Below are 22,235 nucleotides of genomic sequence, written 5' to 3' on the forward strand. Positions count from 1 at the left end.
GGGTCGTGAGGGGCTTCGAGGGGTTTTGTGGTTCCGTGAGGGGCTCTCAGGGGTCCTGAGAGGTTTTGTGGCTCCCTAGAGGTGCTTTGATGGACGGCCAGGAGCTTTGAGGTGTCAAGAGGGGCCTTGAGGGGTCGTGAGGGGCTTTGAGGCGTCGTGAGGGACCCTGAGGGGGTCTCGGGGGTCGCCGCGATGGTGGAGAAGGACGAGTCCGGCCCCGGTGGCATCAGCGAGGAGGAGGCGGCCCAGTACGACCGGCAGATCCGCCTCTGGGGGCTCGAGGCCCAGAAACGGTCGGTGGGGCTCGGGGGGGAACCTGTATAGGTTTGGGGGGTCCCTATAGGGGTCTGGGGGGGCTCTATAGGGGTTTGGGGGCTCTCTATAGGAGCCAGGTGGGGTCTAGAGGGTCCCTGCAGGGTTCTTGAGGGGTTCTGTAGGGACTTTTGGGGTCCTGTGGGGGTCGGGGGAGCCTGTAGAGGGGTTTGTGGGCTGCCTGTAGGAGCTTGGGGGACCCTATGTGGGCTTTGGGGGATCCTATATGGGCTTTGGGGGATCCTATATGGGCTTTGAGGGGTCCTATAGTGGTCTGGGAGGTCCCTATATGGCCTTGGGGAGGCTTGTATGGGCTTTGGGGGTCCTATAGGGGCTCTTGGGGACCCTATATGGGCTTTGGGGGGTCCTATAGGGGTCTGGGAGGTCCCTATAGGGGCTCTTGGGGGTCCTATAGGGGCTTTGGGGGACCCTATATGGGCTTTGGGGACCCTATATGGGCTTTGGAGGGTCCTATAGGGGTCTGGGAGGTCCCTGTATGGGCTCTTGGGGTCCCTATAGGGGCTCTTGGGGGTCCTATAGGGGTCTGGGAGGTCCCTATATGGGCTTTGGGGTCCCTATTGGGGTCTGGGAGGTCCCTATATGGCCTTGAGGGACTCTATATGGCCTTGGGGGGTCCCTTTAGGGGTCTGGGAGGTCCCTATATGGCCTTGGGGGTCCCTATATGGGCTTTGGGGTCCCTATAGGGGTTGGGGAGGGCTCTTTGGGGGTCTGAGGATGATATATTCCCATTTATTAGGGTTTATCCCCTCCCTGGGCAGCTGCAGCCCCTCTTGGGGGTCTCACTCCCCCTTTCCCAATCCCAATTCCCCCTTTTCCCCCCGGCAGGTTGAGAGCGTCGCGGGTGCTGCTGGTGGGGCTGAGGGGCTTGGGGGCTGAGGTGGCCAAAAACCTCATCCTGGCCGGGGTCAGGGGGCTCACCCTGCTGGACCACCAACAGGTGAGGGGGGACACACCTGGGGACACACCTGGGGACATCTGGGGGGAGGGGACACACCTGAGGGGCACACCTGGGCACACCTGAGGGTCACCTGGACACACCTGAGGGGCACCTGGGCACAGCCTCATTCATCCTGGACAGGGTCAGGGGTCTCACCCTGCTGGACCACCAACAGGTGAGGGGGGACACACCTGGGGACACACCTGGGGGCACATCTGGGCACAGCTGGGGACACACCTGGGAAGAGGGGACACACCTGAGGGGCACCTGGGCACAGCCTCATCCTGGCCTCACCCTGCTGGACACTCACAGGTGGGGGGGGACACACCTGGGGACATCTGGGGACACATCTGGGCACATCTGGCGGGAGGGGACACACCTGGGGACACATCTGGGGACAAACACACGTGGGCACACCTGGGGGTCACCTGGGCACAGCCTCATTCCCAACTCCCGGAATCCCAAAATTTGGCAGTTTCACCACCTTCATCCCCATGGATTTTCAACTCTCGGAATCCCAAAATTTGGGAGTTTCCCTGCCTTTATATCCCCATGGATTTTCAACTCCCAGAACCCCAAAATTTGGAAGTTTCACTGCCTTTATATCGCCATGGATTTTCAACTCCCAGAACCCCAAAATTCGGCAGTTCCACCCCCTTCATCCCCCCACATTCCCCCTCATTCCCAACTCCTGGAACCCCAAAATTTGGGAATTTCACCACCTTCATCCCCACGGATTTCCAACTCCCAGAACTCCAAAATTTGGGAGTTTCACCACCTTCATCCCCATGCATTTTCAACTCTTGGAACCCCAAAATTTGGGAGTTTCACCACCTTCATCCCCACCGATTTCCCCAAAAATTCGGGAATTTCACCACCTTCATCCCCACGCATTCCCAACTCCCTCAACCCCAAAATTCGGGAATTTCACCCCCTTCATCCCCCCACATTCCCCCTCATTCCCAATCCCTGAACCCCAAAATTCGGGAATTTCACCACCTTCATCCCCACGCATTTCCAACTCCCAGAACCCCAAAATTAGGGAGTTTCACTGCCTTTATCCCCATGGATTTTCAACTCCTGGAACCCCAAAATTTGGGAGTTTCACCACCTTCATCCCCACGGATGTCCCCCAAAAATTCGGGAATTTCACCACCTTCATCCCCCCACATTCCCAACTCCCTCAGCCCCAAAATTCGGCAGTTCCACCCCCTTCATCCCCCCACATTTCCCCTCATTCCCAATCCATGAACCCCAAAATTTGGGAGTTTCACTGCCTTCATCCCCATGGATTTCCCCCAAAATTTGGGAGTTTCACTACCTTCATCCCCACGGATTTCCCCAAAAATTCGGAAATTTCACCACCTTCATCCCCCCGCATTTCCAACTCCCAGAACCCCAAAATTTGGGAATTTCACTGCCTTTATCCTCACAGATTCCCCCTCATACCCAATCCATGAACCCCAAAATTTGGGAGTTTTACTACCTTCATCCCCACACATTTCCCCTCATTCCCAACTCCCTCAACCCCAAAATTCAAGAGTTTTACTACCTTCATCCCCATGGATTTTCAACTCTTGGAACCCCAAAATTTGGGAATTTCACCACCTTCATCCCCATGCATTTCCCCTCATCCCCAACTCCCAGAACCCCAAAATTTGGGAGTTTCACCACCTTCATCCCCATGGATTTTCAACTCCCGGAACCCCAAAATTTGGGAGTTTCACTGCCTTTATCCCCATGGATTTTCTACTCCCAGAACCCCAAAGTTTGGGAATTTCAGCCCCTTCACCCCCCCGCATTTCCCCTCATTCCCAACTCCCAGAACCCCAAAATTTGGGAGTTTCACCCCCTTTATCCCCATGCATTTCCCCTCATTCCCAACTCCCTCAATCCCAAAATTTGGGAGTTTCACCACCTTCATCCCCACCGATTCCCCCAAAAATTCGGGAATTTCACCACCTTCATCCCCCCACATTTCCAACTCCCAGAACCTCAAAATTCGGGAATTTCACCACCTTCATCCCCCCACATTTCCAACTCCCAGAACCCCAAAATTTGGGAGTTTCACTGCCTTTATCCCCATGGATTTTCCCTCATTCCCAACTCCCAGAACCCCAAAATTTGGGAATTTCACCACCTTCATCCCCCCTCATTCCCAATCCCTGAACCCCAAAATTTGGCAGTTCCACCCTCTTCATCCCCCCACATTTCCAACTCCCAGAACCCCAAAATTTGGGAGTTTCACCCCCTTCATCCCCATGGATTTCCCCAAAAATTTGGGAATTTCACCACCTTCATCCCCACTGATTTCCCCAAAAATTCGGGAGTTTCACCACCTTCATCCCCCCTCATTCCCAACTCCCTGAACCCCAAAAATTTGGGAGTTCCACCCCCTTCATCCCCCCACATTCCCCCTCATTCCCAATCCCTGAACCCCAAAATTCGGGAATTTCACCACCTTCATCCCCATGGATTTCCCCAAAAATTCGGGAATTTCACCACCTTCATCCCCACACATTCCCCCTCATTCCCAACTCTTGGAACCCCAAAATTTGGGAGTTTCACTCCCTTCATCCCCATGGATTCCCAACCCCCAGAACCACAAAATTTGGGAATTTCACCACCTTCATCCCCACGGATTCCCCCAAAAATTCGGGAATTTCACCACCTTCATCCCCACACATTCCCCCTCATCCCCAACTCCCAGAACCCCAAAATTTGGGAATTTCACCACCTTCATCCCCACCAATTTCCCCAAAAATTCGGGAATTTCACCACCTTCATCCCCCCTCATCCACAACTCCCAGAACCCCAGAATTCGGCAGTTCCACCCCCTTCACACCCCCCATCCCCATCCCCACGCTGTCCCCGCTGTCCCCAGGTGTCCCCGGAGGACAGCCGCGCGCAGTTCCTGATCCCGGCGGGCTCTCAGGGCCGGAACCGCGCCGAGGCGTCGCTGGAGCGAGCGCAGAGCCTCAACCCCATGGTGGAGGTCAAGGCCGACCCCGAGAGCGTGGAGAGCAAACCCCACGAGTTCTTCACCCAGTTCGACGCGGTGGGCAGGAAAATTCCCAAAATTCTGGGTTTGGGGTGGGATTGGCCCGGGGATGGGTGGGGTTGGTGAGGTTTTGGGTGGGGTTTTGGTGGTTGGGGTGGGATTGACTCGGTTTGGGGTGGATTGTCCTGGTTTGGGGTGGGATTGTTCTGGTTTGGGGTGGGATTGTCCTGTTTTGGGGTGGGATTGTCCCTTTTTGGGGTGGGATTGTCCCATTTGGAAGCGAGATTGTGCCATTTTGTGGGAAATTTCTCAGTTTTTTTGGGAATTATCCCATTTTGAGACAGGATTGTCCCATTTTGGGGTGGGATTGACCCATTTTGGGACAAGATAGTCCCTTTTTTGGGTGGGATTGTCCCGTTTTGGGGTGGGATTGTCCCGTTTTGGGGTGGGATTGTGGCATTTTGTGGGAAATTTCTGTGGTTTTAGGGGGAATTACCTCATTTTGGGACAAGATTGTCTTGTTTTGGGCTGGGATTATCCCACTTTGGGGCAGAATTGTCCCATTTTCCTGAGAATTATCCCATTTCCTGGAAGAATTGTCCCACTTTGGGGTGGGATTATTCCATTTTCCTGAGAATTGTCCCATTTGGAAGGGGGATTATGTCATTTTGTGGGAAATTTCTCAGTTTTTGTGGGGAATTATCCCATTTTGGGACAGGATTGTCCCGTTTTGGGGTGGGATTGTCCTGGTTTGGAAGCAGGATTGTGCCATTTTGTGGGAAATTTCTCCATTTTTGGGGGGAATTATCCCATTTTGGGACAGGATTGTCTTGTTTTGGGCTGGGATTGTCCTGTTTTGGGAGCAGGATTGTGCCATTTTGGGGGGAATTTCTCAGGGTTTTTTTGGGAATTATCCCATTTTGAGACAAAATTGTCCCGTTCTGGGGCGGGATTGTCCCGTTTAGAAGGGGAAAAAAGCCCTAACATCCCAAATTCCCCCTCCAGGTGTGCCTCACCTGCTGCTCCAGGGACTCCATGGTGAGGATCAACCAGATCTGCCACAAAAACGGCATCAAGTTCTTCACCGGCGACGTTTTCGGCTACCATGGCTACATGTTCGCCGACCTGGGCGACCACGAGTTCGTGGAGTGAGTTTGGGGCAGAATCCCCCAAAATCCCAGCAGTTTTGGGGTTTTTTTGGGGTTCCTGGCTGCATTCCCAGCTTTTCCTGCCCCCAGGGAGAAGCCCAAGGTGGCCAAGGTGAGCTCAGGGGTGGAGGATGGACCTGAGGCCAAGCGGGCCAGGCTGGAGCCGGCCGAGACCACCATGGTCAAAAAGGTGAGGGGACTGGGGGAATGGGACCCCAAAAATGGGGAGAGACCCTAAAAACCCAGGGATAGACCCCAAAAACCCAGGATAGACCCCAAAAACTGGGGAGAGACCCCAAAAACCGGGGAGAGACCCCAAAAACAGGGAGAGACCCCAAAAACCATGGTGAAAAAGGTGAGGGGGTTGGGGGAATGGGACCCCAAAAACCGGGGAGAGACCCCAAAAACCAGGGAGAGACCCCAAAAACTCGTGAGAGACCCCAAAGAACAGGGAGAGACCCCAAAAACCAGGGAGAGACCCCAAAAACCAGGGAGAGACCCCAAAAAGCAGGGAGGGACCCCAAAAAGCAGGGAGAGACCCCAAAACCCAGGGAGGGACCCCAAAAACTGGGGAGAGACCCCAAAAACCATGGTGAAAAAGGTGAGGGGGTTGGGGGAATGGGACCCTAAAAACCAGGGAGAGACCCCAAAAACCAGAGAGAGACCCTAAAACCCAGGGAGAGACCCCAAAAACCTGGGAGAGACCCCAAAAACCAGAGAGAGACCCCCAAAAACTCTTTTAGGATGGCCCAAAGGGATTTTTGGTAGCCCACCGAGCTTTTGGGATGGTCCAGAGGCTCTGGAGTGACCCCAAAGGCTCTCGAGTGACCCCAAACCTTTTTAGGGTGGCCCAAAGGGATTTTTGGTAGCCCACAGAGCTTTTGGGGTGGTCCAAAGGCTCTCAAGTGACCCCAAACCCTTCTAGGGTGGCCCTAAAGGATTTTAGGTCACCCTGAGCCCTTTTGGGGTGGCCCTGAGCCCTCCCTGGTGTCCCCAAGTGTGTCCCCAAGGCCACACTGTCCCCTCCCAGCCGGAATTCCCCGGGCAGAGTGGAAACCCCCAGATTTTGGGATTCCTTTGGGATTCTTTTGGGATTTTTTTGGGATTCCTTTGGGATTCTTTTGGGATTCCTTTGGGATTCCTTTGGGGTTCTTTTGGGATTCTTTTGGGTTTCTTTTGTGTTTCTTTTGGGATTCTTTTGGGATTCCTTTGGGATTCCTTTGGGATTCTTTTGGGATTCCTTTGGGGTTCTTTTGGAATTCCTTTGGGGTTCTTTTGGGATTCCTTTGGGATTCTTTTGGGATTCCTTTGGGCTGGGAATGTCCCCTGGGAATGTCCCCGGGATGGGAATGTCCTCTGGGAATGTCCCCAGGATGGGAATGTCCCCTGGGAATGTCCCCTGGGAATGTCCCCAGGATGGGAATGTCCCCGGGATGGGACACTCCACTCTTCCTTCCTCCCATCCCAAAATCCTGCTGTTTTCCCCCAAAATTCCCAGGAATTCTGCCTGGAATAGGACATTTTCTGCCTGGAACAGGGCATTTTCTCCTTCCTCACACCCCAAATCCCACATTTTTCCCCAAATCCCCTGTTTTTCCCCCAAACCCAGCGCCTGCAGTTCTGCCTGCTGCGGGACGTTTTATCCTTTCCCACACCCCAAATCCCATATTTTCCCCTGGAATAGGACATTTTCTCCTCTCCCACACCCCAAATTCCTTGTTTTTCCCCCAAATCCCGTGTGTGTTTTTCCCCCAAATCCCACATTTTTCCCCAAATCCCATATTTTCCCCAAATCCCACATTTTCCCCCAAATTCCCTGTTTTTCCCCAAACCCAGCGCCTGCAGTTCTGCCTGGAATAGGACATTTTCTCCTTTCCCACACCCCAAATCCCATGTTTTTCCCCCAAATCCCATGTGTGTTTTTCCCCCAAATCCCACATTTTTCCCCAAATCCCACATTTTTCCCCCAAATCCCCCATTTTCCCCAAATTCCCATATTTTTCCCCAAACCCAGCGCCTGCAGTTCTGCCCGCTGCGGGACGTTTTCTCCTTTCCCACACCCCAAATCCCACGTTTTCCCCAAATCCCGTGTTTTTCCCCCAAATCCCATGTGTGTTTTTCCCCCAAATCCCATATTTTTTCCCCAAATCCCACATTTTTCCCCAAATCCCATATTTTTCCCCCAACCCAGCGCCTGCAGTTCTGCCTGCTGCAGGACACTTTATCCTTTCCCACCCCTCAAATCCCATGTTTTTCCCCAAATCCCCTGTTTTTCCCCCAAATCCCGTGTGTGTTTTTCCCCCAATCCCATGTTTTTCCCCCAAATCCCGTGTGTGTTTTCCCCCAATCCCATATTTTCCCCAAATCCGTGTGTGTTTTCCCCCAAATCCCATATTTTTCCCCAAATCCCGTGTGTGTTTTTCCCCCAAATCCCATGTTTTCCCCCAAATCCCACATTTTTCCCCAAATTCCCATATTTTTCCCCCAAACCCAGCGCCTGCAGTTCTGCCCTCTGCGGGACGCTCTGGCGGTGGAGTGGCGCGGCGAGAAGGCGACGGCGGCTCTGCGCCGCACTGCTCCCGACTACTTCCTGCTCCAAGGTGAATTCCCAAACCTTTTCCCGTTTTTTTCCAACATTCCCTAAAAAAATAGCTTTTTTTTTTAGGGTTTTTATGGGGTTTTTGTGGATTTTGCAGCAGGGAGTTGGAATTCCTGCAGGGAATTTTGGGATAATCTGGAAATGTTTGGTGTTCCCGTGGGAAGGTGTTGCTCTGGAGCTTCTGGGGGTCTTGTGGTCCCCAAATGTCCCCTCCCAGGGGTGGCCTGGTGTCCCCTCCCCGCTGTGACGCTGTCCCCGTGTCCCCATGGTGACAATGTCCCCCAAGTTCTGCACTGAGACCTGCCAGGACCTGGAGTGGCACTGAGGACTCGGAGCTGCTGCTCTGTACCCCAGTGTTCCCTCCTAGGCTGTCCCCATGTCCCCATGGTGACAATGTCCCATGTCCCTGATGTCCCCATGGTGACAATGTCCCATGTCCCTGATGTCCCCATGGTGACAATGTCCCTGTCCCAGTGTCCCCATGATGACAATGTCCCTGTCCCCTGTCCCCTGTGGCAGTCCTGCTGCGGTTCAGGACAGAGGCTGGCCGTGACCCGTCCCCCTGCAGTGACACTGAGGACACAGAGCTGCTGCACCCCAATGTCCCCATGTCCCCAATGTGACAATGTCCCCTCCTGTCCCAGTCCTGCTGCGGTTCAGGACAGAGGCTGGCCGTGACCCGTCCCCTCGCAGTGACACTGAGGACACAGAGCTGCTGCACCCCAATGTCCCCATGTCCCTGTATCCTCATGGTGACAATGTCCCTGTCCCCTGTGGCAGTCCTGCTGCGGTTCAGGACAGAGGCTGGCCGTGACCCGTCCCCCTGCAGTGACACTGAGGACACAGAGCTGCTGCTTCGCCTGCGCCGGGAGGTGTTGGAGGCTCTGGGGGTTGGAGCTCAGCTGCTGCCTGAGCACTTCCACAGGTGAGACAGGGGACAGGGTGACACTGTGACACTGTCATTGTCACAGGGGACAGCACTTCCACAGGTGAGAGGGGACAGGGTGACAGTCACTGTGACAGTGTCATTGTCATGGGGGGACAGCACTTCCACAGGTGAGAGGGGACACTGTGACACTGTAGGGGACACGGTGACACTGTCATTGTCAGGGACAGCACTTCCACAGGTGAGAGAGGACATTGGGACAGTGTCATTGTCACAGGGAACAGCACTTCCACAGGTGAGACAGGGGACAGTGTGACAGTGTCATTGTCACAGGGAACAGCACTTCCACAGGTGAGAGGGGACAGGGTGACACTGTCATTGTCACAGGGAACAGCACTTCCACAGGTGAGAGGGGACATTGGGACAGTGTCATTGTCACAGGGAACAGCACTTCCACAGGTGAGACAGGTACAGGGTGACACTGGAGGGGACACTGTGACACTGTCATTGTCGGGGGGAACAGCATTTCCACAGGTGAGGGGACAGTGTGACACTGGGACACTGTCATTGTCACAGGGGACAGCACTTCCACAGGTGAGAGGGGACAGGGTGACACTGGAGGGGACACAGTGACACTGTGACACTGTCATTGTCACAGGGGGGACAGCACTTCCACAGGTGAGGAGAGGGGACAGGGACATTGGGACAGTGTCATTGTCATGGGGGGACAGCACTTCCACTGGTGAGAGGGAACAGGGTGACACTGTGATTGTCACAGGGAACAGCACTTCCACAGGTGAGACAGGGGACACTGTGACAGTGTCATTGTCACAGGGAACAGCACTTCCACAGGTGAGGAGAGGGGACAGTGTGACAATGACAGTGTGACAGTGTCAGGGGGGACAGCACTTCCACAGGTGAGAGGGGACACTGGGACAGTCACTGTGACACTGGAGGGGACACGGTGACACTGTGTCACTGTCATTGTCACTGGGGGACAGCACTTCCACAGCTGAGGGGACATGGGGGGGACACTGTGACACTGGCACCGTGTCATTGTGGCCTTGGGGACATCCAGGGGGCCTTGGGGACATCCAGGGGGCTGAGTGTCCCCTCAGGGTCCCGTGGGAGTGGCTGCAATGTCCCCAAGGTGGCATTTGTGTCACCACTGCTGCCATCGGGGTGACACCTTGGGGTTTGCAGAAGCTTTTTTGGGGTAAAACCTTGAGATTTACATCCATTCTGTGAACCTTTGGGGTTTTAGAGACCCCAAACCCCATTTTTGGGGTAAAACCTTGAGATTTACATCCATTCTTTGAACCTTTGGGGTTTCAGAGACCCCAAATCCCTAGTTTTGGGGTAAAACCCCCCAATTTACATCCCCAAACCCCAATTTTTTGGGGTAAAATCCCCAAATTTACATCCATTCTTTGAACCTTTAGGGTTTCAGAGACCCCAAACCCCTAGTTTTTGGGGTGAAACCTCCCAATTTACATCCATTATTTGAACCTTTGGGGTTTCAGAGACCCCAAACCCCATTTTTTGGGGTGAAACCCCCAATTTACATCCATTCTGTGAACCTTTGGGGTTTCAGAGACCCCAAAACCCATTTTTGGGGTGAAACCCCCCAATTTATATCCCCAAACCCCTATTTTTGGGGTGAAACCTCGAGATTTACATCCATTCTTTGAACCTTTGGGGTTTTAGAGACCCCAAACCCCATTTTTTGGGGTAAAAACCCCCAATTTACATCCATTCCTTTGGGATTGAACCTTTGGCGTTTCAGAGACCCCAAACCCCATTTTTGGGGTGAAACCTCCCAATTTACATCCATTATTTGAACCTTTAGGGTTTCAGAGACCCCAGTCCAAGTTTTTGGGGTGAAACCTCGAGATTTACATCCATTATTTGAACCTTTGGTGTTTCAGAGACCCCAAACCCCATTTTTTGGGGTGAAACCCCCAATTTACATCCATTATTTGAGCCTTTAGGGTTTCAGAGACCCCAAACCCCTATTTTTTGGGGTAAAACCCCCCAATTTACATCCCCCAGCCCCCATTTTTTTGGGATAAAACCTTGAGATTTACATCCATTCCTTTGGGATTGAACCTCTGGGGTTTCAGAAACCCCAAACCCCATTTTTTGGGGTGAAACCCCCCAATTTACATCCCCAAACCCCTATTTTTGGGGTGAAACCCCCCAATTTACATTCATTCTGTGAACCTTTGGGGTTTCAGAGACCCCAAACCCCTATTTTTTGGGGCAAAACCCCCCAAATTTGGGGATTTCCCCCTCAATCTCCCCATTTTTTCCCCCCACAGCTTCTGTTTCTCAGAGATGGCTCCGGTCTGCGCCGTGGTTGGGGGAGTGCTGGGCCAGGAGGTGGTCAAGGTAGGGATTTTTTGGGGTGATTTTGGGATTTTTGGGGGCTCTGGGGGTCCCCAAATCCCCCCTGACCCCCTCCATGTCCCCCCAGGCTCTGTCCCAACGGGATCCTCCCCACAACAACTTCTTCTTCTTCGACGGCGTTCGGGGTCACGGCGTGGTGGAGTGCCTGGGGACACCCCGCTGAGGGACCCCAAACTGGGGACCCCAAAATCGGGGAGGGGGTTAGGGGGGTCCTGACCCCGCCCGGGGTATGGGGTGGGAGGGGGAGAGGGGATAATAAAGGTTTTCCTAGAAAAATACGGCCTGAATTTCGTTAAAAAAGGGGAAAAAAAATGGGATTTTGGGGTTGGGATTGGGGAGGGGAAGTGGGGAGGGGGGATTGGCTTAAGGGGTGATCCCAAAATTCCCAAATTCTGCACCCTAAATCCCACAGACAAACCCCAAAAACCCCCAAACTTTTCCCTAAGTCACTCTGAGAACCCAAAACTCTGGGAGTTCCCAAATTCTGCACCCTAAATCCCACAGACAAACCCCAAAAAACCCCAATTTTTTTCCCTAAGTCATTCTGAGATCCCAAAACTCTGGGAGTTCCCAAATTCTGCGCCCTAAATCCCATAGACAAACCCCAAAAACCCCAAACTTTTCCCTAAGTCACTCTGAGACCCCAAAACTCCCAAATTCTGCACCCTAAATCCCATAGATCCCCAAAAAAACCCCAATTTTTTTCCCTAAGTTGTTCTGAGACCCCAAAACACCCAAATTCTGTGTCCCTAAATCCCACAGATCCCCCAAAAAAACCCCAAATTTTCTCCCTAAGTCACTCTGAGAACCCAAAACTCCCAAATTCTGTGTCCCTAAATCCCATAAACACCCCCAAAAACCCCCAAACTTTTCCCTAAGTTGTTCTGAGACCCCAAAACTCCCAAATTCTGCACCCTAAATCCCCCAAACCCCCCCAAAAAACCCCAAATTTTCTCCAAGTCACTCTGAGAACCCAAAACTCTGGGAGTTCCCAAATTCTGCACCCTAAATCCCATAGATCCCCAAAAAAACCCCAAATTTTTCCCTAAGTCATTCTGAGACCCCAAAACTCTGGGAGTTCCCAAATTCTGCACCCTAAATCCCCCAAACCCCCCCAAAAAAACCCAAATTTTCTCCCTAAGTCACTCTGAGACCCCAAAACTCCCAAATTCTGTGTCCCTAAATCCCATAAACACACCCAAAAAACCCCAAATTTTCTCCCTAAGTCACTCTAAGATCCCAAAACTCCCAAATTCTGCACCCTAAATCCCTTAGACAAACCCCAAATTTTTCCCTAAGTCGTTCTGAGACCCCAAAACTCCCAAATTCTGCACCCCAAACCCCCCGAAAAACCCCAAATTTTCTCTCTTTCCATCGATTTTATTGCAAACAAAAGTACAAAAACTGGCACTGCCCATCTCCACCCCCCCAGCCCACCCCAAATCCATGGCCAGACCCCAAATCCGTGGCCAGCCCCCTCCCCAAATCCATGTACAGCACCCCAAATCCATGTACAGCACCCCAAAAATGTACAGCGCCCCTATATACAGCCCTATATACAATGTACAGCCAATGTACAGCATGTACAGACCCTTCTTGGGGGGATTTTGGGGGGTTTTTGGGGGGATTTGGGGTTCCCCCATAGCCCCCCGCCCCTATAGATAATGTACAGCCCCTCCCCCTGTACAGCCCCCCCAAAAAACCCCAAAATTCGCCCCTCTGTACATCCCATATGTACAACATATACACACCTGGGGGGTTTTTGGGGTGGTCCTGACCCCCCCCAGCACCATTTGGGGGGTGGTCTTCACCCCCCGCAGCACCCTCAGAATGGGTTTGCCCATTTCCCCCCCAAAAAAACCCCAAAATTTACAAAACCCCCCAAAAAAACCCCAAAATTTACAACCCCCCCTCCCCCAATTTACAGCATTTACAGACCCTTTTTTGGGGGGGAAGGGGGAATGGGGGGTTCCCTATTCTTGAATCATTTTTTAGGGGGCTCACCCCAAATCTGGGACCTCCCCCCAATTCGGGACCATCCCCCAAATCCCCCCAAATCCCCCAAATTTCCCCCAATAAATAAATTATACAAATAAATAATTCATCCGGTGGGGAAGTTGGACGCAACCAACTCAACCCGGGGGGGGGAATTGCGCCTCGTCTTCCCTCCCAGGAGCGGCCGAACCCCCCCCCGCTGTCCCTGCAGGTGTTCCCAGGTGTGTTCCGGCCGTTTCCAGCTGTTTTCCAGGTGTTCTCCAGGTGTTCTCCAGCTGTTCTCCAGGTGTTCTCCAGGTGTTCGCGGTCAGTTCCCCCCTCTGGCCGCTAGGGGCGCTGCGGGCGCCGCTCCCAGCCAGGGCGCCACCCAGCGGAAGAGATTCCCCCAGAGCAACCCTCGGCGGCGCCGCTGCGGGAAAAACGTTAATTAGCGCCCTTAATTAGCGCAGCGCCCCCGTCACGGCACCTCCAGCCCCCCCCGAGTCCATCCCCGGGCCGGCGATGGGGGAAAAGGAGGGATTTCGGGGGTTTTTCCCACCCCGAAAGTTGTGTCTCGGCTGGTTTTGGGTGTTCTTGCTCCATTTTTTGGGGTTTTTCCCAAATTTTTGGGAGTCCCTGCTCCATTTTTGGGGGTTTTTCCTAAGTTTTTGTGGTTTTTCCCTAAATTTTTGGGTGTTCCTGCTCCATTTTTGGGGTTTTTTCCTAAGTTTGTGGGAGTCTCCGCTAGGTTTTGGGGATTTTTCCTAAGTTTTTGGGAGTCTCCACTAGGTTTTGGGGAGTCCCTGCTCCATTTTTGGGGTTTTTCCTAAATTTTTGGGAGTCTCCGCTAGGTTTTAGGTGTCCCTGCTCCACTTTTTGGGGGATTTTCCTAAGTTTTTGGGGTTTTTTTCTAAGTTTTTGGGAGTCTCCGCTAGGTTTTAGGTGTCCCTGCTCCATTTTTGGGGGTTTTTCCTAAATTTTTGGGAGTCTCCACTCGGTTTAGGGTGTCCCTGCTCCATTTTTGGGGGTTTTTCCTAAGTTTTTGGGGTTTTTTTCTAAGTTTTTGGGAGTCTCCGCTAGGTTTTGGGTGTCCCTGCTCCACTTTTTGGGGATTTTTCCTAAATTTTTGGGAGTTCCTGCTCCATTTTTGGGTGTTTTTCCTAAATTTTTGGGAGTCTCCGCTAGATTTTGGGGATTTTTCCTAAGTTTTTGGGAGTCTCCGCTAGGTTTTGGGTGTCCCTGCTCCATTTTTGGGGGTTTGTCCTAAATTTTTGGGTGTTCCTGCTTCAGTTTTGGGGTTTTTTCTAAGTTTTTGGGTGTTCCTACTCAATTTTTGGGGCTTTTCCCAAATTTTTGGGAGTCTCCGCTAGGTTTTGGGGGTTTTTCCTAAATTTTTCGGTGTTCCTGCTCCATTTTTCGGAGTTTCCCTAAATTTTTGGGTGTTCCTGCTCCATTTTTGGGGTTTTTTCTAAGTTTTTCAGTGTTCCTCCTCAATTTTTTGGGTTTTTCCCAAATTTTTGGGAGTCTCCGCTAGGTTTTGGGTGTTTCTGCTCCATTTTTGGGGGTTTTCCCTAAGTTTTTGGGTGTTCCTTCTCCATCTTTGGGTGTTTTTCCTAAGTTTTTGGGAGTCTCCACTAGATTTTGGGTGTTCCTGCTTAATTTTTGGGGGGTTTTCCTAAATTTTTGGGTGTCCCTGCTCCATTTTTGGGGGTTTTTCCTAATTTTGGGGTTGTTTGTCTCAATTTTGGGGTTGTTTCTCCCAATTTTGGGTTGTTCCTCTCAATTTCGGGGTTGTTTCTCTCAATTTTCGGGTGTTTCTCCCAATTTTAGGGTTGTTGCTCTCAATTTTGGGGTTATTTCCCTCAATTTTGGGGTTGTTTCTCTCAGTTTCGGGGTTGTTTCTCTCAATTTTGGGGTGTTTCTCTCAATTTTAGGATTGTTCCTCTCAATTTTGGGGTTGTTTCTGCCAATTTTGGGGTTGTTCCTCTCAATATTGGGGGGAATATATCGATTTTGGGGTGTTCCTCTCAATTTCAGGTGTTTCTCTCAATTTTGGGGTGTTTTTCCCAATTTTGGGGTCATTTCTCTCAATTTTGGGGTGTTCCTCTCAATTTCAGGGTGTTTCTCTCAATTTTGGGTTGTTTCTCCCAATTTTGCAGTTGTTCCTCCCAATTTTCGGAGTCTTTCTCCCAATTTTTGGGGTTTCCCACCCCAAAACAGCTCAGAGAACACCGGGAATGACACTGGGGGGGGGATTTTTGGGGTGTCCCCTCCCCAATTTCGGGGTGTTCCTCTCGATTTTGGGTTTATTTCTCTCAATTTTGGGGTGTTTTTCTCAATTTTGGGGTTATTTCTCTCAATTTTGGGGTTGTTCCTCTCAATTTCGGGGTGTTTCTCCCAATTTCAGGGTCTTTCTCTCAATTTCGGGCTTGTTCCTCTCAATTTTGGGTCGTTTCTCTCAATTTCGGGGTCTCTCTCTCAATTTTTTGGGGTTGTTCCTCCCAATTTTTGGGGTTTCCCACCCCAAAACAGCCCAGAGAACACCAGAAATGACACCGGGGGGGATTTTTGGGTTGCCCCCTCCCCAATTTCGGGGTCCCCCTCACCTGGCGCTCGTAGCTGTGCTGGAAAGCATCCCCCAGGACCCTCAGCCGAGCCCCCAAAACCTGCTCGGGGCCGGGGGGGTTGGCGGGGGGGACGGGCAGGTGGCCGTTGGGGACAGCCCCTCCCCCGATCTCGGGGGTCTCCTCGTGGTCCGCGTCCTCCGTGGGGGGGAAATCACCTGGGGGGGTGGGGAGGGGAGGGGTCAGGCCGGGCCACGCCCCCCAAAACACACCTGGGGGAGCCACGCCCCCCCAAACCCACCTGGGGGAGCCACGCCCCCCAAAAACCCACCAGGAGTGGGGAGGGGTCTTCCCCAAGAATGGCTTGGGGGGGACCCCCGGGGAATTAGGGACCCCCAACCCACGGGTGGGACCCCCACGGACACGGGTGGGACCCCCAAAAGTCAGCACCCCCCCGAGGAATTTGGGGACCCCAAATCCGCCCAAATCCCCCCAAATCCCCCCAAAATCGCGGCACTGACTCACCCCAGCGGTAGAGGCCGAAGCTCGGGGGGCTGCCGGGGGTCTCCCCGCAGCTCAGGCGCGTGGCGGGGGTCCCGCGCGGGGGGGTGGGGTGGGTGGGCGCCCCCCCGCCGCCCCCCCCGCAGGAGGGGAGTGGGGCTGGAGGCTCCCCGAGGGTCCCTTCCCGCAGCGGTCTGGCCATCGCTCCCGGGGGGCTCTGCGGGGCACAGGGGGGGGTTTCGGTCACGCGTGGGGTGGGGTCCGCCATCCCCGCGGGGGGGGGTTGGGGGGCGCGCCCCCCCCCCAAAAAACAACGCGTCCGGCGGCCGCCAGGGGGCGCTGGGTGGGAGCGGGCGGTGTTTGTAAACAAACCGGGCAGCGACCCCCGGACACGCGTGGGGACCCCCGGGAGTCACCCCCGCCCGCCGCCGGGGTCCCCAGCCCTGCCCGCGCGGGGGGGCTCGGCGTGGGTCACCCCCCCCACCGCCTGACCCCCCCAAAAAAACCCCCGCGGGGCTCCGCGCCCCCCCCGCTGTCCCCGCCGCCATGTGCGCGTCCGTGTCACCCGCGCTGTCCCCGCGTGGGTCTGTCCCCCCCCGCCCCGCCCCGCGCGCGACCCCCGTGTCACCCACCCCGCCGCGGGGGGCTGCGACCCCCACGGGTGTCCCCCTGCCCGTGCCGGGGCTGTCCCCTCCCGCCGCGTCCCCGGGGGTGGCTCCTGTCCCCTCTCCGTCCCGCGTGGGTCACCCGCGCTCCTCGCCACCCCCGTCCCGCCGCTCCGCGACCCCCGTCCGGCGCCTCCGCGACCCCCGCGCGTCCCCTGCTGTCCCCGCGTGTCACCCCAGTCCCGCCCGCCGCTCCCCACGCGTGTCGCCGCCGCGTGTCGCCGCCTCGTCCCGAGCCGCGTGCTCTCCCCGCGCCCCCCGCGTGCCCCCCAATCAGCCACCAGATCCCCCCGCGTGTCCCCTTCTGTCCCACCCGTGTCCCCTTCTGTCCCCGCGTGTCCCTGTCCGTCCCACGCGTGTCCCTTCCCGTCCCCGCTCCCCCCCCGCTCCCGCTCCGCGTCCCCTCCGCTCGGATCTCCGCGACCCCCCGAAATCCCCCCCAAATCCCGAGGGTCTCCCGCCTCGTCCCACGCGTGTCCGCGACCCCCCAACCCCCCGCGTGGGACCCCCGGAGCCCCCCGGAGCCCCCCGAGCCCCCCACTCACGGCAGCCGCATGAACCGCTCGGGACGGGCGCGTTCCCTTCGCCACCACCGGCGGCACCGGCTCGCCTCGGGGACACGCCCACGCGTGACGTCACCGCCCGCGCGTGACGTCACCGCCCCGCCCCGCCCCGGACAAGTTCGGGCTTGTGCTGCGGCGGGGGGGGGCGAGGGGGGGGGGGGGAGAGGGGGGGATCCCCCTCCCCAAATTGGGAGCGAACCCCCCCTGTGTTTGAATTTGGGAGCTCCCCTCCCCCTCCCCAAAATAAACGGCGACACCCCAAAATTGTCACCTCGAGCTGGGACCCCCGGGAGGGAGACCCCACCCCGAAAATTGAGCTTCACCCCCCTAAGCGGGAGGGCGACCCCTCCCCAAATTCGGACCTGAAGCCCCAAATTGCCACCCCCTCCCCAAATTCTGACCCGAATTGGGGTTGTTTTGGTGGTTTTGGTGTTTTTTTGGGGTTTTGGCCCCAAAACTGTGACCCTTCCCCAAATTCGGACTCGATCCCCAAAATTGCCACCCCCTCCCCAAATTCTGACTGTGCCACCCTCCCAAATTCGGACCCGACCCCCTCCCCAAACTCGCCATCCCCCTCCCCAAAGTTGCTCCCACCTCCCCCAATTCCGCCCCCACACCCCAAATTCCGGAGCTGCTCCAACTCCACGTGGGTCCCGCGCCCCCCTCCCCAAAAACCCCCCCAAACCCCCCTCTGGGGGGGTCCCTGGGTGGTCCTGGGGGGGTCCCTGGTTGCCCACGGGGGATCCCGGGGGGGTCTCAGGGGGTCCCGGGTGGTCCTGGGGGGGTCCTGGTGGTCTCAGGGGTCCCGGGGGTCCTGGGGTTGTGTTGGTGGTGGGGGTTGGGGGGGTGGGGGTCTCAGGGGTCCCGGTGGTCCTGGGGGTGGTGGGGTTGTCCCGGGGGTCTCGGGGGGGTCTCAGGGGTCCCTGGGGGTCCTGGGGGGGTCTCAGGGATCTCTGGGGGTCCCGGGGCGGTCCCGGGGTCTCGTTAGCCACTCAGCCGCCTCTCCCCCCCCCGTTTCCAGGCGAAGCTCCGGCCGCCGCCGCCGCCCCGGTAACAGCGGCGAGAGGCCAACCAGCGCCGCCGCCGCCGCCCCTCCCCCGCCGCGACCCCCGCCGCCCGCGGGACCCCAAAATCCGCCAGACCGGTGGGGTTCGGGGGGGGTCACGCCGTGACCTTTGACCTCTGACCGCGGGGCTTTCCCCCCTCCCCTCCCCCCGCCTGCAGCCCCGCCCCCCCCCGGCCGCGCGCCGCCGCGCTCAGCGCTGATTGGACGGAGCGGCGGAGGAGGCAGCCAATGGGAGAGCGCGGAGAGCGCTGTCTCCAGCGGAGCGCGGGAGAGCGCGGGAAACGGGGGGGGGCGGGGACAGGTGGGACAGGTGAGGGGACAGGGGACAGGGACAGGGACAGGGACAGGGGACAGGTGGGACAGGTGAGGGGACAGGGAGAGGGGACAGGGACAGGTGAGGGGACAGAGACAGGGGAGAGGGACAGGTGGGACAGGTGGGACAGGTGAGGGGACAGGGACAGGTGACACGGGTGACAGGGACAGGGCACAGGTGAGGAGACAGGGACAGGTGACACGGGTGACAGGGACAGGGGACAGGGACAGGGGACACAGGTGAGAGGGACAGGGGACAGGGACAGGGGAGAAGGGTCAGGTCAGGTGCCAGGTATGGGCACCGGGACTGACACTTCCTATAAGGACACAGGGACAGGTGTGGGGACACTTACCGGCTATAGGGACAGGTGTAGCACAGAGCCCGGTAGCACCTATAGGGACAGGGACAGGTGTGGGCACAGGTGTGGTTATGGGGACAGCTACCGGTCACAGGTACCAGCTGTAGATAGAGGTCAGGCTGTAGGCACTGCTACAGGTACAGCTACAGGTGTCAGGTACAGGAAGCACCCATAGGTGTCCAATACAGGTGTGTCAATATGGCTGCAGGTACAGCTATAGGTGTCCAATACAGGTGTGTTAATACAGCTATAGATGTCCAATACAGGTGTGTCAATACAGCTATAGGTGTCCAATACAGGTGTGTCAATACAGCTATAGGTGTCCAATACAGGTGTGTTAATACAGCTATAGATGTCCAATACAGGTGTGTCAATACAGCTATAGGTGTCCAATACAGGTGTGTTAATACAGCTATAGATGTCCAATACAGGTGTGTCAATACAGCTATAGGTGTCCAATACAGGTGTGTCAATACCGCTACAGGTACAGCTATAGGTGTCCAATACAGGTGTGTCAATACAGCTATAGGTGTCCAATACAGGTGTGTCAATACAGCTATAGGTGTCCAATACAGGTGTGTCAATACAGCTATAGGTGTCCAATACAGGTGTGTCAATACCGCTACAGGTACAGCTATAGATGTCCAATACAGGTGTGTCAATACAGCTATAGGTGTCCAATACAGGTGTGTCAATACAGCTATAGGTGTCCAATACAGGTGTGTCAATACCGCTGCAGGTACAGCCATAGGTGTCCAATACAGGTGTGTCAATCCAGCTGCAGGTACAGCTATAGGTGTCCAATACAGGTGTGTCAATACGGCTGCAGGTACAGCTATAGGTGTCAGGTGTGGCAGCACCCACAGGTGTCCAATACAGGTGTGTCAATATGGATACAGGTACAGCTATAGGTGTCAGGTACAGGTAGCACCCATAGGTACCCAATACAGGTGTGTCAATATGGATACAGGTACAGCTATAGGTGTCAGGTACAGGTAGCACCCATAGGTACCCAATACAGGTGTGTCAATATGGATACAGGTACAGCTATAGGTGTCAGGTACAGGTAGCACCCATAGGTACCCAATACAGGTGTGTCAATATGGATACAGGTACAGCTATAGGTGTCAGGTACAGGTAGCACCCATAGATACCCAATACAGGTGTGTCAATACGGCTGCAGGTACAGCTAGAACTCCAGGTGCACCTGTAGGCCCAGCCATTCGCTATAGGTGCCGCTATAGGTGTCAGTGAGGCACCTGCACAGGTGTGAGCACAGGTGTGGCTGTGGCTATAGGTCCCGCTGTAGGTGTCAGCAAGGCACCTGCACAGGTGTGAGCACAGGTGAAGGTGTAGGTGTGGCTGTGGCTATAGGTCCTGCTATAGGTACCTCCACAGGTGACCCCCAGGTGACCCGCAGGTTCTGCTATAGGTCCCACTATAGGTACCTGCTCAGGTGCGCCCATAGGTGACCCACAGGTGACCCACAGGTACACCCCCAGGTGACCCCCAGGCTCTGCTATAGGTCCCGCTATAGGTACCTGCTCAGGTGCGCCCCAGGTGACCCACAGGTGATCCACAGGTGACCCACAGGTGACCCGCAGGTTCTGCTATAGGTGCTGCTCAGGTGTGCCCCAGGTGCGCCCCAGGTGTTCCCTAGGTGACCCGCAGGTGACCCCCAGGCTCTGCTCTAGGCGCCTCTATAGGTTCAGCCCAGGTGACTCTATAGGTGAATCCACAGACAAAAACTAACTTTCCCATGGGATTTTCTGCACACACCTGCCCAGGTGCTGCTGCAGGTACAGCACAGGTACCCCAGGTGGCCCTGCGGGTCCCCCCAGCTCACTCTATAAGCCCCCCAGTTTCCCCTATAGATCCCCCAGTTCTCCCCTAGTTCCCTCCCAGTTCCCCCCAGTTCCCCTATAGATCCCCTATAGATCCTCCCAGTTATCCTCCCAGTTTCCCCAAGTTCTCACCCAGTTTCCCCTATAGATCCCCCCAGTTCTCCCAGTTCCGCCCCCAATTCCCTCCCAGTTCCACCCAGTTTCCCCCTATAGATCCCCCCAGTTCCCTCCCAGTTCTCTCCCAGTTTTCCCCTATAGATCCTCCCAATTCCCCTATAGATCCCCCCAGTTCCCCCAGTTCCCTCCCAGTTCTCTCCCAGTTTCCCCCAGTTCAGTTCCCCCAGTGTCTCCCCCAGTTCTCTCCCAGTTCCCCAGTTTCCCCCAGTTCCTCCCAGTTCTCCCCAGTTTTCCCCTATAGTTCTCTCCCAGTTCCCCAGTTTCCCCAGTTCTCTCCCAGTTTCCCCAGTTCCCTCCCAGTTCCCCCAGTTCTCCCCAGTTTCCCCCCCAGTTTCCCCCAAGTTTCCCCCCAGTTCCCCCAGTTTCCCCCCCAGTTCTCCCCAGTTTCCCCAGTTTCCCTCCCAGTTCTCCAGTTTCCCCCAGTTTCTCCCCCAGTTTCCCCCAGTTTCCCCAGTTTCCCCAGTTTCCCCCAGTTTCTCCCCCAGTTTCCCCAGTTTCCCTCCCAGTTCTCCCCAGTTTCCCCAGTTTCTCCCCCAGTTCTCCCCAGTTTCCCCAGTTTCCCTCCCAGTTCTCCCCAGTTTCCCCCCGCCCCGCCTGGCCCCGCCCCCCGCGCCGCGCGCTCCCCGGCTCAGCCAATCAGCGGCCGCGGCCTCGGCCAGAGCCGCAGCTGCCATGGAGACAGCAGGGGGGCGTGGCCAGCCGGGACACGCCCATCGCATGTCCCGAGACACGCCCACAAGGGGCGGAGCGGAGCGGAGCCACGCCCACCGAGGGGAGGGGGAGCGGGGATGGGCTGGGCGGGGGGACATGGGGGGGACAGCAGGGGACAGGAGGGGACAGGAGGGGACAGGGACAGTTGGGGACAGAGGGACAGGAGGGGACAGGAGGGGACAGAGG

At 55.7% G+C, this 22,235-nt stretch overlaps 2 protein-coding genes across 2 annotated transcripts; one reads left to right on the forward strand and one right to left on the reverse strand.

Moving 5' to 3' along the window:
• SAE1 (SUMO1 activating enzyme subunit 1) lies at positions 1–11,532 on the forward strand. The gene is made up of 9 exons (XM_085044037.1): positions 1–293; positions 1,159–1,270; positions 4,155–4,328; positions 5,277–5,419; positions 5,510–5,609; positions 7,914–8,019; positions 8,799–8,943; positions 11,226–11,295; positions 11,381–11,532. The coding sequence occupies exons 1-9, from the start codon at positions 193–195 to the stop codon at positions 11,474–11,476; spliced, it is 1,047 nt and encodes a 348-aa protein (XP_084900163.1). The 5' UTR covers positions 1–192; the 3' UTR covers positions 11,477–11,532.
• A 1,846-nt stretch (positions 11,533–13,378) lies between these two features.
• Positions 13,379–17,748, reverse strand: LOC146424019 (uncharacterized). The gene is made up of 4 exons (XM_085044050.1): positions 17,563–17,748; positions 16,377–16,569; positions 15,894–16,069; positions 13,379–13,717 (listed from the first exon to the last, which is right to left on the reverse strand). Exons 2-4 carry the CDS (start codon positions 16,552–16,554, stop codon positions 13,616–13,618), a joined length of 456 nt encoding a protein of 151 aa, XP_084900176.1. The 5' UTR covers positions 16,555–16,569; positions 17,563–17,748; the 3' UTR covers positions 13,379–13,615.
• Positions 17,749–22,235: the final 4,487 nt, after the last annotated feature.

Source organism: Lichenostomus cassidix, unplaced genomic scaffold, assembly GCF_008360975.1.
Source record: "Lichenostomus cassidix isolate B80296 unplaced genomic scaffold, HeHo_3.0 HiC_scaffold_35, whole genome shotgun sequence".
Lineage (NCBI taxonomy): Eukaryota > Metazoa > Chordata > Aves > Passeriformes > Meliphagidae > Lichenostomus > Lichenostomus cassidix.

Coding starts and splice junctions, on each gene's coding strand:
- SAE1 (XM_085044037.1), top strand. CDS start 193: ATGGTGGAGAAGGACGAGTCCGGCCCCGGTGGCATCAGCGAGGAGGAG. Junction 5,420..5,509: donor GGCGACCACGAGTTCGTGGA/GTGAGTTTGGGG, acceptor TCCTGCCCCCAG/GGAGAAGCCCAAGGTGGCCA. Junction 8,020..8,798: donor CGACTACTTCCTGCTCCAAG/GTGAATTCCCAA, acceptor CCCCTGTGGCAG/TCCTGCTGCGGTTCAGGACA.
- LOC146424019 (XM_085044050.1), bottom strand. CDS start 16,554: ATGGCCAGACCGCTGCGGGAAGGGACCCTCGGGGAGCCTCCAGCCCCA. Junction 16,070..16,376: donor CTTCGGCCTCTACCGCTGGG/GTGAGTCAGTGC, acceptor CCACCCCCCCAG/GTGATTTCCCCCCCACGGAG. Junction 13,718..15,893: donor AGCACAGCTACGAGCGCCAG/GTGAGGGGGACC, acceptor TTTTTCCCGCAG/CGGCGCCGCCGAGGGTTGCT.